This window comes from Bombus pyrosoma, linkage group LG2 (assembly GCF_014825855.1).
Source record: "Bombus pyrosoma isolate SC7728 linkage group LG2, ASM1482585v1, whole genome shotgun sequence".
Classification (NCBI taxonomy): domain Eukaryota; kingdom Metazoa; phylum Arthropoda; class Insecta; order Hymenoptera; family Apidae; genus Bombus; species Bombus pyrosoma.
The window spans coordinates 7,176,167-7,191,886 of NC_057771.1; the positions used below are offsets into that span (position 1 = coordinate 7,176,167).

Below are 15,720 nucleotides of genomic sequence, written 5' to 3' on the forward strand. Positions count from 1 at the left end.
CGCAGCGAGAACGACAGCGCGTCAAAACGCGCATTCGCTGTAATCATAGCTTTGTTCGATAACGATAAAACGGTAAGGGGAATAAAATCGAATAAAATCTGACAGAGAGGATTCCCATCGCCATGTCTCAGCGCGTTAATCGGTTCAAAGCGGGAAACCTTTACAACGAAGTGGTTTCGATTTGGTTCGAAGCGTTCACTCCACCCTGGGTCTCTACCCTTGTTGCATGAAAATAGTGTGTGTTTAGTAGAACGGGGGTGGCGGGCCGTTTTTCCAGCGGGATGGGTTTTCGATTAATCCAGGCTGTGTGCTGGTTTGCAGGAGCTGAAGGAAAGCTTCAATTACGGCTTGTTCTGCCCGCCCGTGAATGGAAAAGCCGGAAAATTCTTGGACGAGGAACGTCGCCTCGGCGATTATCCCTTCAATGGACCCGTCGGCTACTTGGAGGTAAGACACCTTTCTTCACCTTAGTTCTGCTCGCGACAGCGCAGCGTGTTCTTCGCCGACTATTGCCGGCTTAAAGGACAACGACCATATCAAACAGATGCACGATTTATAAATGTATTCCAACACATACTGTAGAAAAATTTTAGGTATATATTACGTACGTTATATAAAACATTTTGCAATTTCATTTATTAATTTAAAATATTACAGTATTGCAGTATTTGTAACGAGACACGACTGTCATCGTGGTGATTATATTGATATTTGAAAATAATCTGAAAAAGTACGTAAAAGTAGTAAAACATTTACTGCAAACCTATTTAGTAAAAAGATCGGTATACAGCACGAAGAACCGTGTTAAATTTTAAAGATGATTTCATCGGATGTCGAGGCTTGTTAATATAATGAATTAGCTTTATCAAGATCTTAAAGCCTCGAGCTTAGCAGGTTCTTTCATTTCCAACTATGTCGTATTAAAATACTCCTTTGTAATTATAAAATGACATTAAAACCAAAAAGTCAATAACGGCGTGCTTGCCAAGTCTCTCTTCCGTGATCTTCAACCTTGGTACAATCTGTATCCATTATTATATAATAATTATTAAAAGAAAAATCCTTCGTGAATCCTTCGTGAACAAAAATTTTGTTCGAATGATATAACCAGAAAATAAAAGCCACTGAAAAACGTGCAATTTGCATACTAAATATCAACGATAAATGTTAATAAGGGCGTAATATTTATATCGAGGAGTACGTAAGGAAGAGTCTGAGCTAAATGCAGTCGAAAGCGACGTAGTATTGCGAAAGGTTGGCGGTCGATTCCGGGGAAGGCCGGACGCTAATAGGTTAATTTGAATTTTCATCCCTGACCTCGGTATTATTCTCGTCGAGGAATAATCGCTGCGAGGGCGGCTGAATGCGAGGCTTAAACGGGCTGGTTCAGGCGCATTGACGCGGTCGAAAAGGTTTCTTCAGCTACGAGATTGGCCAGGTCCATTGACGTCCGGCGCCCGTCAAAGGAAACAAGCAACGAAAGAATAGCGAAAGAGGTTTGCTCGGTTACGAAGAACTGCGACTCTTCAATATCAAGGGGTTTGCTCGGGAACCTGGCGATCCGCTATCATCCGTTCTCTCCCTCTATCTTGCGCGCGCGCATGTTTCTCCGCGTCCCTTGGGTCAAGGAGGGACCGCGTGGCTATTTTTTCCCCGTAAGCCTACTTCCTTTTTCACCTGCGAGGTGAGAAACGATCCGCGAGAAAGTAGAAAACATCGGTGGCGACCGGTCGTCAACGACGTCGTCCTCGACAACGAGCAAGAGCGAAAGGTTGCAGTGTGACCGTGAAAAGAAAAGGCGCCACACGCCGTTACGAATTCGTTCCGAGTGCCGGTGTTTCTCGGTTTTTCAACGGGACGATTATTCATACACCATCGATCATGCTCTCGATGAAAAGCCCCACTCGTCAGCCATGCGATTACGCGTGTTTTTTCGAAGAACCTGGGACGCGATCCGAAGAGGAACGAAACCCGAAGGTACGACAGAAGAAACGCAGTGAATCTCGGAGTTAGATCGACTGGAGAAAAAGTGGTATTTCAATTCGAATGCGAACGGGTAAGCCGTGGAGAGATGGACTACCTTTTTTAACGTCAATTTTTTATGCCTAGAATCGGTAGAATAAATGCACACATTTTTCCTTGTAATACTATATATCGAATACATTTTTAGTAATTTTATCTTGCTTTAGAAATACGCGTATAAAAGACGATAATAATATCCCAGCCAATCTACGGTATAAGTTAGTCGAACTACTACACAGATGATAAGATCGAATATGTACGAAACCTTTTCCAACAGAAACGTGTTTTCGCGTTTACTGTAACAGTTCGACATTTCTGCCGATTAACCGTGGCGATTTTCACGCTTCGTGCGACTCAAATCCTATATCATAGAAAAAGCTAGAGATACAGTTTTTCGCGATACAGTTAGTAGAATTTAGCAGTAGACGTTTTCATCAAACGGAGCCATCTTAGGGCTCCCTCGCATGTTCCATCTTTCCCCGTCTCGCCTTCGTCTCGTTCGACGAAGAACGTGAATAAAATTTCCAGCGCGTCGCACGAGATTTCGTAGTCCTTCGACAGATGGTGAGGACTGGACTTGCATCCAGGAGTCGATGCACCAACAGGACGGTGACTGTTGAAACGGGGTTTCGCGAAAAACAAATAATCCCGTGGTCGGTTAACGAGATCTGGATCTTGCCCGCGGTTTTCTTGCGTAACCGGATCTAGTTCTCATCTCGGTATTCCTCTTCTTCTTCTTCTTCTTCTTCTTCGTAACTCGTCTCCGTTAACGCGATCGGCTCCAGTGCCGATAGCACGGTTGGTCTCGCCGCGGGGATTCACTTTCTAGGATAGGTTGGTTGACTCGCGTAACTTCGTCGGCTACTTCTCGAACCTTGCACAAGTTACAAATTACCGAACCGTTCCTCGACCACGATCGAAAAACACATTCGACGAATACTTTCGTCTCGGTCTCCGCGTTCCCCTTTTTTTACACTACTGTGCATAAATATTCGGACACTTTTAAATTATTACGAATACAGTGGCTCGCGAAAGTGTTTGAACATTTTTACAGACATTTTACGAATCTATCAGGTGTGTTATAGGAAACATTCAATGATTTCATCGGCGCCATTAGGACATTCGATTATCATAATTATATCGATCAAGTTTGAAGCAAAGGAGAATGTATATTGAAGCTACAGGATACTTAGTGCGAGTACCGTATATTTCACCGAAATCGTAGGAATATTTAAACAGTCAGTTAGCCATTATTTCGTTATAACTTTTAAAAAGCTAGAAAAGATCTTTTGATCGAATTGCACCAGGTGTTCAAATACTTGTGCATGAGAACGTACGTACTTAGGCGTATTCACGTCTGGCTCGTGAATTTCTCATAGAAAATTCGTACTACGTAGCGGTATCGCCTTTGTAGTATCGCAGCGAAGGAACACGGGTTCAAACAGAACGCGAGCCGAGTGCACTTTTGATTGTTGCATAATTAATGCGCTCTATCCGAGGTTAATTAAACGGTAAGAGTTTTTCGTCGGGCGAAAAAAAGATTCCACCTGGCTTCGAGATCTTTTTCCACCGAGCGACCTTGAGCCAGTCGGACAGCAGAGATTTTCAGCTCGTCCATTTCGCGAAATATTTCAACGTCGAGGTGGATGATGTAGATAAAGTGCGAACGTCCGAAGATGGTACGCGCCGGCTTGTTTTACTTTTTCTGCTTGCCGTTGGCTTAAGTTGCGCGCAATAATGCGGCCGCCATATAGGACCTGGATAGAAATAAATACGCGGGGTTAGACAGACCCATAGATCACCTGTATTCGGTACCATCGGTGTTCGCCACGATGTTCCTTTTTATTTTTTTTTTTTTCTTTTTTCTTTTTCCTTTACGTGTGTGTTCCTTGCGCTCATCGATCGCACGAACCGAACGAGCGAACGTACGCTCGATCTCGTCACGCGAGATTCACTTTCAGGAACGAGCTGGCTCACAAACGAGCTGCAACTACCTGCGTCTCGCGAGAAAAACTTAGCCGTGACTATTAATTTTCACGCCTCGCTGTTTTCTCGAGAACGATTCAATTTTCGAAATCGCTGCGCTTCGTTAGCAGCGAATCTTGGCGAATCCGAGCATTGTTTTCCAACGACGAATCTCCTTCGTCGTGATATTACAGCGAGGCAATTAACGAGACCTTCGTCCGTTGCTTTCTTCGGCGAAGTACGCGATTACACGCGTATCGAGCCAAGGAGCAAGATGCGATAGCACGTCGCGTAATTAGACGCGCGCCAAAAAGGCTCGTAATAAAACTGTTGCCTGCGTAATAACGCGATTAACCGTCATCGAGTAAGCGGACCGAGTGACGGTGCGATTCAACGCGCGGAAAGGAGGAAAAGTCGCGGACAAGGTAGCCGACGTTGGATACGCACGTAACCCTAGTTGAAGGAACGCGACCATTAAATACGCCAAGAATGTCTTTGCATCCGAATGCAATCGTTTACCGCACGATTGGTAGCGCCTCGCTTGCTTCGTTCGTAGCTCAAAGTTCACCGACAGGCTTTCCTCCCCGCTGTACGCGCAAAGACGTAGAGATAGGTAATCGTTAATCGTACAGTAACATTTAATTTGTAAAAAGTTGTACGACAGGAAGTAAAAAATTCGTTGATCAATGGCGGTTGGACTTTTGTAATATGACGGTACATTCGTTATTTTCGTAGCGGCCTATCTCTAATTTACATTGCAACTCCGGTTCCCTGGATAATCATAATTGCTGCTAACGGTAGTCATTAACGCGGTCGTAGCTGCGATATTGCCTATCCGTCAGTAATCTAACGCTGTGAAGCACGACGCCTCCGATAATTACAAAGAAGCTGTAACCACCAGGAAGCGACAGGGTGAATCCCCCATTAAGCCGAGATAATTTTATACGTTTTGCCCTCGGTATTTTCCGGCTAAGTCCATCCTCGAGGAAAAACCAACGTGCGTATTTCGCGACCATCGAGCAAGACCGGTGTTGAAAAAACGCCTAAAACACCTGTGGACGTGCGACGGCTGATTAAGCACGATGGTATAATCGCTATACGCGCCTGATAATTAATTATATTTTCTGACCGATTTAAATCTATGGCCAAGTTACAATATGACTTAAGATTTAACTTAGAATTTTGTAATTCGCAGCTCAAGTACAAAAGACGGGTATACAAGATGCTGCATCTCGACGAGAAACAGCTGAAGGCGATGCACACGAGAACGAACTTGCGAAGGTTACTGGAATACGTGGCAAACAGCCAGGTCGAGAAGATCGCCAAGATGTGCAGCAAGGGTCTGGATCCTAATTTCCACTGCCAGGAAACCGGAGGTAAAACCGATTACGAGTTTCTTTCTCGGTTGAATTTGTGGCACCGATCCGGCAAACGTTCTACCGTACTTCCCGAAAAAGCTCGATTTCATTTAGATAAAAGCTCCGTGGCGAGCTAATTCATGCAAGGAGGAAAAGTTCTCGCTGATACGTCGGATATAACTGTATTCGACTATGTAGCCAGCTATTTCTCGTTTGGCTAATCACAGACTCGCAACCACGCGTTTGCTTTCTGTCGCCTCGAGACAACATGCCGACCTTGAGGCCGCGTCAGCGGTCATCGGATTTCCTCGTGTCCGTCAGAATCTTCCACGCGTTAGGAATGCGCATCGATGTACCGCGAATGATCTCACGCGAAAACTTGTCTGCTTTTGCAGAAACTCCGTTGACCTTGGCCACGACCCTGAAGAAGCCTTCGAAGGTCATAATAGCGCTGGTGAACGGCGGCGCGCTGTTGGATTATCGAACGAAAGAGGGTCTGACGGCAATGCATCGCGCCGTCGAACGAAACAGCTTGGAGGCGGTGAAGACGCTGCTCGAGCTTGGCGCCAGCCCCAATTACAAGGACACCAAAGGATTGACGCCGCTCTATTACAGCGTCATATACAAGACCGACCCGATGCTCTGCGAAACGCTGCTTCATGATCACGCGACGATCGGCGCCCAGGATTTGCAGGGGTGGCAGGAAGTGCACCAGGTCTCGCAACAATTTTTTCTTTTTTCTTTTTTTTGGAACCACGATACCACTTCCGAAAACACTGTCCGTTTAAGCTGCGTCCTCGCCTAAACAACAACGGCAAGCTCTTTGTTGTCTGTCGTTGTTGCATGTTTGGAACGATAACCGACAAATATCGACTTGTAGAAACATTTCCCATACCGAGCGGGGGATATCTGGTGTTTGCTTCGGTTTCAAAATAGTCGTTTTTTCCTACGAAAAAAATTGTCCGCGCACGGTTTCGTCGTGAAACGTTTGTTTCCACCAGAATGTATTTCGTTTTACTCTGATCTTTACCGCTCTGATTGGAAACAAAGGACAAGCGACTTCTGTTACGAGAAACAGTAACACGAAGAACGGTGGAAAAACATTGGACAGTAAACCGGCAACTTTTTCAAAATACACGAAACATCGAGCGAAAGTTGCTGGTTGTTGTTTGGAGTAAGGACGCAGCTTTAGACTAGACGTATCTATCTCGAGCAACACGTGGTAAGGTTTGAAGGACAAGTTAAGGGAACGTAGGAGAAGTACGGTTTAATTATAATCGCGTCCCCTTCGATAATCGATACTTGGTGTGGTGTTCGCAGGCCTGCCGCAACAACCTGGTCCAACACCTGGATCACTTGCTTTTTTACGGCGCCGACATGAACGCGCGTAACGCATCTGGTAATACACCGTTGCACGTTTGCGCAGTGAACAACACGGACTCCTCTTGCATACGCCAGTTGCTGTTCAGAGGCGCGCAGAAGGACAGTCTGAATTACGCGAACCAGACGCCTTACCAGGTCGCCGTGATCGCCGGGAACATGGAGCTGGCCGAGGTCATTAAGAACTATCAGCCGGAGGAAGTTGGTGAGTGCGAATCACACTGACAGATAGGCGAACCTCGTCGAAGATTCGACGTGATTAGGGGAAGGAGGAACCGTTGGCGAGACGATCTTCCTTTTGTCGTTCTTTCAAGCAACAGAGAAAAGATGAAACCGAACCTCCCCTCCACGCGACCGCTGGTCGATCAGTTGATCGATTAATTTTCTACGTTTTGATCGTGCCATGCGATAGCCGATTCTTAGTAGGTAGACAACATTCAGGGAATCGACAGCGATCACGAAAAGCTCGTGATTCGGAGAATTCGATGAGTGTGTTTCGAAATCCTTTTGAATCGTTCGACGACATTGTTTCGCACTCGAGATTACGGACAACTCGAGTTGTACAACGTATACACGACGTAACACGTCCGTTGACAGACGAAGAGTAGCTACGCGAAACGCTTATCTGATAAAGCGCGGACTTCGTATCGACCGTCCGGGAATTTTTTAAACATAGAGCACGTCACGAATTTAGCCTGGCATGTGCATGTACGTAGAACGCTTCACCTTTTTTCTTTACCTGTCTACTAAGAGACAAACACGCTTCAGCGCTTGCTCGTAGCGTAGCGAAGAGTAGCTTAGTGAACCATAGACTAGTCTAACGATGTAAATATATAACATACAAATATATATTTACGTATATATAATTGTGCGTGTATCTGTGTCTGTGCTGTATGACAAAAGTACATGAAATTGTAACAGTCTAATGGGATCTTTGGTGGTGATGGTCTTGTAAGACGTCGAGTATGTTTGTAACGACATAACGAGAAGTAACGACTAAAGTTTGATTGCTTTTGAGTAATTACTAACGATGCCGTATCTTTTGGTCTCGTCGTAGAGCGACTTCGCTGTTGTCGGATCTAACGCGATTGCTTTCGAAAATCGTACAGATACGGAGAAACCGAACTCCGTTGTTGATAAAACGGATATCGAACGTTCGATTGGCAAGTCCGGCAATGGCGAAATCGTGAGAACAAGTTGACTAGTAATGTTTGGTAGTTTCGACGTACTTTGTGAGTATACGTACGTGTGTCGTCGTGGGTCATTGGAATTTCCTTGGAGTAAAATGGAAAAAGCGAAGCTGTTTCCAGTCGATGCTTCCGAGAAGTCCGGCGGCCCGTTGACGGCAACCTCGAAATCACCGGTGCACATGTGCTGTGTCTGTCTAACAAAAAAAAAAAAGAAAAAAGAAAAAAGAAAGTACGAAAGTACGATGCGGATATATATCAGTGGCACCTTTACAACCTCGGGCACATTGTATCGTACAAAACAGATACAAGCAACCGCGTCGAATGCGTGACTCTTGCGTGTGCTTTTCACCGCTTTCTTGTATACAGAGACTAACGATGATAACGTTATCCGATCGTCGTTGTTCCTTATAACACGTGACATAACGTGAATCACATGCCGTCGAACAATGCCGAGTATTTAACAATTTGTGTAGGTGCGCGTGTGTGCGTGCGTGTGTGCCGTCGGCAGCTTGTAAGTCCGCTTGAAAATTCTGTGAAAACGAAACGCGCGCGGCGAAAGGTCGCGGACGTCCAATCGAATCGCTCGCTTGTTTGAAAAACATGGAACGATGCACGGGAAACGCATCGTAGCAAAAAGCACGCTCGAAACGAGAGAGAAAGCATTTCGTGAGATCGAAAGAAATACTGTTTGCCAGGGATTCGGGATTCGGGGAAATCGTGTTTGGAAAGGGACACGCGCGTGTCAGATCACACACACACACATTGGACTCGCGAGCGAGAATACAGAAAGATGATAATATCGGGAGAGAAAAAGTGACAAAGAGACGATCTCGCTCCAAAGGAAGACGAATACCTTCGGAGAGCGGCGTCTACTTGTAAGGCTAAGTAATCCTTTCTTTACTTAACCTTGCAACCCTCGATTTTCCAGTACCGTTTAAAGGGCCGCCACGCTACAACCCGAAACGACGGTCGGTGGCCTTCGGCGGCACCACGACGATGACCACGAGCTGCTCGGCCAGTAACTTGGGCACCCTGACCAGGATACCTTCCGCGGAACAACAGCACGGATCTGGTGGAAGTTTGACCGGTTCCGGAGGAGGTAGCCTCACCAGAACGATCTCAGTGGAGCAGTACACGGCGAGCGTCAACGCGGTCACGAGAGTACCGTCCGCCGAGCAATACGCGACCGGCAACCTGACCAGAGTACCGTCCACGGAACAACAGTATCCATCCACCGGCACCCTGAACAGAGTACCGTCCTCGGAACAATATGCCAGCCCTATCGCGACCGCGACCGGTACCACCACCGTAACCAGGATGTCTTCCGGAGAGCAATACTCCGCGACCGCCGGTACGCTCACCAGAGTACCGTCCACAGAGCAATATCCAACCGGTACGCTCACCAGAGTACCGTCCGCCGAGCAGTACGCGAACAGTATCGCGAGGACGGCGGACACCCATCACGCCGCCCTCGCCAGAGTACCGTCCATCGAAGCAACCAGAAACGAGCTACAGAGAATACCGTCCGAGCAGCACGTTGCCGCTAGATCCGCCGAGCAGAACGGTCATCGGATTACATCGGACTACCAGAGCCCCAATTCGCTGAGGGATCCTAACGCGAGGTAAGCATAAACTGTCTTTGCGATCTCTCTTGCGAACTCGGCTGCTCACGAAATCGGGATTTCCTTGTTACTCCTCTTGTCCCTTCTTATCCTCCGTGCTGTTCACTCAAATTCTCCAACATCTCTTCTCTTTGATTAATCCGACCGATCAAGGTCGAGATTTCTTGCCGCGTTCTTTACGAAGGCAGGGCGTCTGCTCTTATCTTTGACTCGATATCGATATAACTTCACGCGTGTTTCCAACAGGTCATTTTTCGATACTAACCTTCGCGACGAATTCGATCGATTGTACGTTGTTCGGGTGGCGGGGAACCCGCGTGTTCGTTCGCGCGTTCGGGAATTAACCGATCGCGCGTTAAAGCAAAGACAATTTACGCTAATCTCGTGAGATTTAATCGAACATAAGGTCGGACGTAATTACGTTCGACTCCTATACGAGTTCCGCCTCCATTTCAAGATTACCAGCCACCGCGGAGAACTATCAGAACGTAAGAATGGAGGGACTGACGAGGCTGCAAGAACACCGGCTCGAGCTTCAACACCGTCTTGACATGCACAGAACGATGGAGATGCCGCCGTCGCCGTCACCGAGCAGCAGGAGTCTAGCTCCTTTCAGCTCGGCTAGCTCGAGCCTCTCCGAAGGCAGCAATCAACCGTCCGGCGAAGATTCCGCCAGCATCGTCACAGGTATACACAACAGGTTTATTTTCCTCGACTTTTGCCTCTCTCGGTCGCGACCAGAGCGACGAGAATGCGGTTCTACGGAAGCTCGCGTGCTCGCAACCTTCATCGTTCAAGAGATTTCGTGAGATCTAGCCTCCGTATATGCGTTTGGGACACGGCACATGATCCCCTGATGCGACACGGAGAGAAAGGTACAGAGAGAAAGAGAGGGGGAGAGAAAAAAGAGAAAGCGAGAAACACGATCAAGTGTATTTGTATATTTGGCGTGACTCGAACGTCGAACCATCACCATCAGAAATGGTACGCGATGCCAGACAGGCTAACTTTGCCCAGTCTGTTCCACGCGGTGCTATGACGTTTCTCGAGACGATGACGAAACAACACGAGAGATACGACTATCTGTGTCTCGATGGATGTAACATCGGCGATCTAGACATTCCACGCCACGAAACTCTCTCTACGTACACGTATTTACTAGTTAGGAAATTTCAAAAGAGCGGATATACCGTTTTAGCGTTAAGCTGGCGCTTTCTACTTTCCGTTAACAAATCTAGCGTTGCATGACGTTCAGCCGGTCTAAGAATCCGATCGAGCTAATGGAACGATGAAAAGCTCAAACGACCATGCTTGTTTTCGTCAATTTTTTAGACAAGAGTCTCGGCGATACAGCCTCCGACGTGATTAGCGACAGTTCCGGGGTCGGAACCTCGCAGTCGGACACTACCAATTCCCTCTCGATCCCAGGTACCACGGTCGTTTGCGTCGAGAGCTACAACAGCGGAATTCTAGGCCATCTGAATATCAATCAGGGAGATATCTTGGAAGGTACAAACTATAATTATCTTCTCTATCGCTCTTTATTTATTTGATCAAGGCTCGCGTTTATCGCGTTTCCGATAACGGAACGAACGCTGTTCGTTGATTTTTATTTCGTAAGTATGCACATTTTTTTGTTTACGAGTTTGTGGACTTTGGTAGATTCGTATTTCTTTTTTTTCATTACGGCGGCTGATTCTACGAATCTAGATTAAGCGAATTATAATTTTAATAATTTAGTTATAGTCGTTTGTAAATGATGTGCCGTATTCTATATACGTTTTATAATATAACGTTACGTTTCATATGTTTTTCTTATAAGCTGGGAAAAAGTGAGATTGCCCGAACAACAGTCGCATGGTGGTGGAAATATCCTGGACCCTTGTTAATTCTTTCTTCTCAAATATCTCATCGATGGTGCATTCGAATGAAATACACCGATTCATCGAATAATCAAGCAGTTTTATATCTTTTCTGATATTCTTGCAAGGGAGATATATAACACGCTAAAATTTCAAGCCAATCTCGTCGAAACCAAATACCTTTATTACTTAGTCGATAGTTTCTAAATTTAGAAGGTCCAAATACGCCGGTAGTGAGTTGTATCTTTTATTTTTGAATTTTTAACAGTCACCGGAGCGACCGACTGTGGTCTTCTCGAAGGAGTGCTTCGGGGGCAAGGCACGGGCCTGTTTCCGGCGCACTGCGTACAAGAAGTCAGGCTCCGTCACACGAACATTCCACTGGGTCCTCAGCCAGCCAGGGATGGCCGGAACAGAGTATTGGGCCGTAGAGAATCTCAACATAAGTATTTCGCTACTGCTCCTAGACTGAAGAAACCGTGAGTCACTTACGTATATTACTTTATATTACATCTTACATTATCATCTTACATTATCGTCTTACATTATCATGCATCCTACACAGACGTATAATAATAACAGTTAGATCGGACATTTTTACAAGCTAGAGAGGCGTCCGTTAGAGCGAATATCTTCGAATATCCTCGAGCCTGTCGTAGCCTTGAGTGCTAACGGAAACGACGCTGGTTTAATCCACCGAGTAACCGTTATTCAATTCGTTGATCTTCAGAGTTACGTCTGAACCTCGTACCGTGGTACTGCATCGCTCGAGAAAAGGTTTCGGCTTCGTATTACGGGGCGCCAAGGCAACCTCGCCTCTAATGGAACTGACGCCGTCGGCCAGGTATCCCGCCTTGCAGTACTTGGACGACGTCGATCAAGGAGGAGTGGCCGACCTAGCTGGCCTCCGAAAAGGAGACTACCTTATCCAAGTAAGTAACAAGCAGCGAAGCAGTTCGAATCGCTTCGTACTGTATGCGAAAAATTCGAATTTTACCTACTTGGAACGTGATTTGAAACTTGGAACAATAGAAAGCTTCGAATGGATATTGGAACAACCGTTGCTGATCACAGCTTCGTTCTTATTTTCTAACTTTGGTATATCAATTTGATCAACTTCTACTCTATCGATGCCTGATACTTTTTCGTAGATCAACGGCGAAGATGTGACAACGGCGTCGCACGAACACGTAGTCGACCTGATCCGAAAATCCGGGGAACTGGTCAGAATGACGGTAGTTTCCCCGATGATCAGCCTTCCGAATTCGCAATCGGCAGCCCTTCTGCCAACTAGTCAACCTATTCAGAGACAGTACGCAACCCTTCCGCGTAAAGGTAACAACAACGTGGTGATTGGCGGTACGCTTGGCAGATCACCGGCTCCCATGCCACCCCGAAGAGACCCGAAAACCACTCTGAGCGTTGGTCGCGCTCGAGCAAGATCGATGGTCGCGGGTTTAGGTAAACTTTCGATGATAAAAGTAAAAAACGCAGTAACGCCGGCTTGAATTCCAATAGAAATGAATTGTTTCGGCTAAATTACGATGACCCAGTCCTATCCGCTCTCCGCTACTCTTCTCAGCAATTTCGTTTATGTACATAAATATATGTGTACGATCGTCGCTCGACATTAGTTTCTTCTCCTATATATGTAATTACCAAGTATACTGTACGAATTTACTATGTTTTCTCGTGATACGCAGAAGGTGGTGGTGAGAGAGACGATCGCGACGAAATAACATCGACGGGAGCGAAATCGAGTAGCGCGGAATCGATCCATCTTCCTCAGCAACCATCGACCGGGCCCAATACAGGACAGAACACACCGGTGCAGCCGCGAACGGCCAGTATTCGATCGAGACCTACCTCCAGTAGGATCACTGCCGCGGAACTGGAGGTACGTATGAAAAATCACGAAGCATATACCGTTGCTCGATCACGAACGATGCGCTTCTTGTTCTCCTCGAATGGCACTGCACGAACGAACTGAGGCTTCAGCTTTGTCCTTCCTTTCTTCCAGGAACTATTTCAGCGGCAGCAAGGTAGTACCAGTGGTCAGTACAGCTCGTCCATGATGAGCTCTCACTTTCAAACTGGTCAAGCTACCAAGTCGCATCCTTCCTCACCTGCTAAGACCGGCAGGGTATACGCGAGCGTAGCGGAAATGAAACGCAAAGGCAAAGTAAGGATACTTTCCCTCGAAAGTTAATCGTATATACTCTTTTCGATCTGCCTCTGTAGTGGGTCGTTTTATTATACTCTGTCGCGTGATACTTTGCTCGATGGTTACGAACGTGATAGAGTTTGCGGTGTTTGACAGCTGTAGAAACTAAGCAAACCGCTAAACTGTCTATTCTAAGGATTCAATCTGGCAAATATAAAGGAGAGTCGTTTCAACAGCGAGTTTCTTTTTTTAGATCATTAATCAATTAAACGATAAACGTATTTGCCTTCGATAAAACTGATTTTACATTTTAGTGCATTTATAGAAATTTATATTTTTATAAAGATAATTAGAAAAATGAAACTTGGATGAGAAATTGTTTCGCGTATTAAGTATTATATATCCGAAAAGGGTTGACGATTCGACTGTAAAATTTCTGGCCAGAGGAATCCCTAGAAGCGGCAAGCTTTGTTTAACTCCGATCGACTTAATTTCCCGTAACTTGGATAAATTGTTTGCCGTTACAGTAGATCCGTGTTGTTGGTGACCCGTTGGTGACCCGAGTATTTCTGGTCATTTGATTAGTCGCTGTGCCTCCCCACTCTTTGTTTAACCATTATCGATATTCTGGTTCTCGGCGAGAGTATTGAAAGTATTTTTCAGAGTGGCTAGTGCTCCTCGATGCATGCTACCCAGGTGGTGATGGTGGCTGTTTTTACGCATGTGTGTTATAGTTTTCTCGCAAGCCAGCACGAGTGTACAGCAAGGGGCGCTCCTGGTACGAGAGAGACAACGAGGACGACTTATATTACTGATCGAAAATACTTTGTTTCTAGCGCGTCCGTGACTTGCATGATTCCAGGTGACTAAGCCATTTGCTAATGAAAATCCGATGCTCGAAAGGGTATCGGATATCACTTTCAGCTTTATGAACACGCCTCGCAGAACTAACGATGTATATCCATGAAACGAACATTTTAATTACTTTGCTTACACTTTTTGCATGATCGTGCATTCTTCCCCCGTGTGCCATACATAATCGACCGTTACACGTTTAAATAACATCCAACTTTCTCGGAATTGCCAACCATCTTAAATTCTCGCGAGTCGCCGAATAATCTCAAAGTCACTGGACGTCTCAAAATGTATAAATCTTATTAAACAAGGAGAAAATGGAACTTGATAAATTTGTAAATATAAGTAGATGCAAATTAAGACGATAATGGTATTAAACAATTAATGAGCACATGTACGTGACCGTAACAGATTATCTTGTAGCTACTGATCTTTGTAAATCGAAACTACGGTATCTTATACCAAAATATGTATATAAAGTGTGTATCATACACCTATTTTCATTATTAGTTATTATCAGTCGCTTCTTAAACACTTGATTTTGAAGACGCAGATTTAATCATTCTCGTTAATAAAGGAGACAAATTTGCGCGTTAAGGGAATATAAATTGCTTTTTATCGGTGCTTCTCCAAGTTCGTATAATTCTCGGATATTGCGTTACTTGTGACAGTAGTACGAGCTATGTATGTGCGACCAGCTATTGTTTTTTGTGAACGCTATCCCCTCGAAATAGCCGGATCGTGGGTCCCAATAGGATTTTGTCGGTTTGTTCGCAGCTGAACTCAAGAGTGCGATTCTTCGGTGGATTGGGCGGTGGTTCCGATCTTCACCGAGACTTTCACAGTACACCGGACTTAAACGTGCAGGTGCAGTCATCTATTTTGGCTCCGAAAGGGCATAGAAGCCAGGAAGACGTAAACGCGTTGAATGGCAGAAACGGGCTTCCACCACCGAACCATCCGCCACCTCCACCACCGGTCGGTCAAGTCGTCAAAGTGAACGTGGGCGCGAACGTGCCGGACGTAGTCACGCCGGCTTCTGTGTACGATAATATGGCTCATATACAGCAAGTCAAAGGTACCGTATATCGTCAGGATATTTCAACGCGTTACGGTTCAGTCACGTGTTATTTCGTGATAAATTTCACGGTGGCTGCTTGTCAGCCTCCGCTCCTATTGTGCAGGAAGCTGGAAAGAAAGGCGAGTGGAATAGATACAAATCCGATTATACCCATCTCGATCGTACACGCGTTTCTTACCGTTTTCTTTTACTCGTCGTACCCTTATGCCTGATATTAATTT

At 45.8% G+C, this 15,720-nt stretch overlaps 2 protein-coding genes across 14 annotated transcripts in view; one reads left to right on the forward strand and one right to left on the reverse strand.

The window, feature by feature from the left end:
- The window catches only part of LOC122577702 (SH3 and multiple ankyrin repeat domains protein 3), a 176,233-nt gene that overhangs the window by 156,998 nt on the left and 3,515 nt on the right, over window positions 1-15,720 (forward strand). For 8 of the 13 annotated variants that reach the window (XM_043749183.1, XM_043749182.1, XM_043749190.1 and 5 more), the window contains 13 exons: window positions 322-447; window positions 5,183-5,363; window positions 5,741-6,060; window positions 6,666-6,930; window positions 8,844-9,537; window positions 9,995-10,224; window positions 10,870-11,046; window positions 11,668-11,878; window positions 12,130-12,331; window positions 12,551-12,860; window positions 13,103-13,296; window positions 13,420-13,581; window positions 15,196-15,496. In XM_043749183.1, coding sequence (XP_043605118.1) covers window positions 322-447; window positions 5,183-5,363; window positions 5,741-6,060; window positions 6,666-6,930; window positions 8,844-9,537; window positions 9,995-10,224; window positions 10,870-11,046; window positions 11,668-11,878; window positions 12,130-12,331; window positions 12,551-12,860; window positions 13,103-13,296; window positions 13,420-13,581; window positions 15,196-15,496 — 3,373 coding nt within the window. Of the gene's footprint in view, window positions 1-321; window positions 448-1,699; window positions 1,978-5,182; window positions 5,364-5,740; window positions 6,061-6,665; window positions 6,931-8,843; window positions 9,538-9,994; window positions 10,225-10,869; window positions 11,047-11,667; window positions 11,879-12,129; window positions 12,332-12,550; window positions 12,861-13,102; window positions 13,297-13,419; window positions 13,582-15,195; window positions 15,497-15,720 lie in introns of those variants that run through there. The other 5 variants (XM_043749194.1, XM_043749195.1, XM_043749193.1 and 2 more) reach the window with 4 other exon arrangements.
- On the reverse strand, window positions 6,954-8,835 carry LOC122577706. The gene is made up of 2 exons (XM_043749199.1): window positions 8,181-8,835; window positions 6,954-8,105 (listed from the first exon to the last, which is right to left on the reverse strand). Exons 1-2 carry the CDS (start codon window positions 8,334-8,336, stop codon window positions 7,722-7,724), a joined length of 540 nt encoding a protein of 179 aa, XP_043605134.1. The 5' UTR covers window positions 8,337-8,835; the 3' UTR covers window positions 6,954-7,721.

Bases quoted from the DNA above. Each gene is read 5' to 3' on its own strand.
- LOC122577706 (XM_043749199.1), bottom strand. From the start codon at position 8,336: ATGTCACGTGTTATAAGGAACAACGACGATCGGATAACGTTATCATCG. The intron at 8,106-8,180 runs GTGCCACTGATA...TTTGTTAGACAG, and splicing joins ATGTGCCCGAGGTTGTAAAG to ACACAGCACATGTGCACCGG.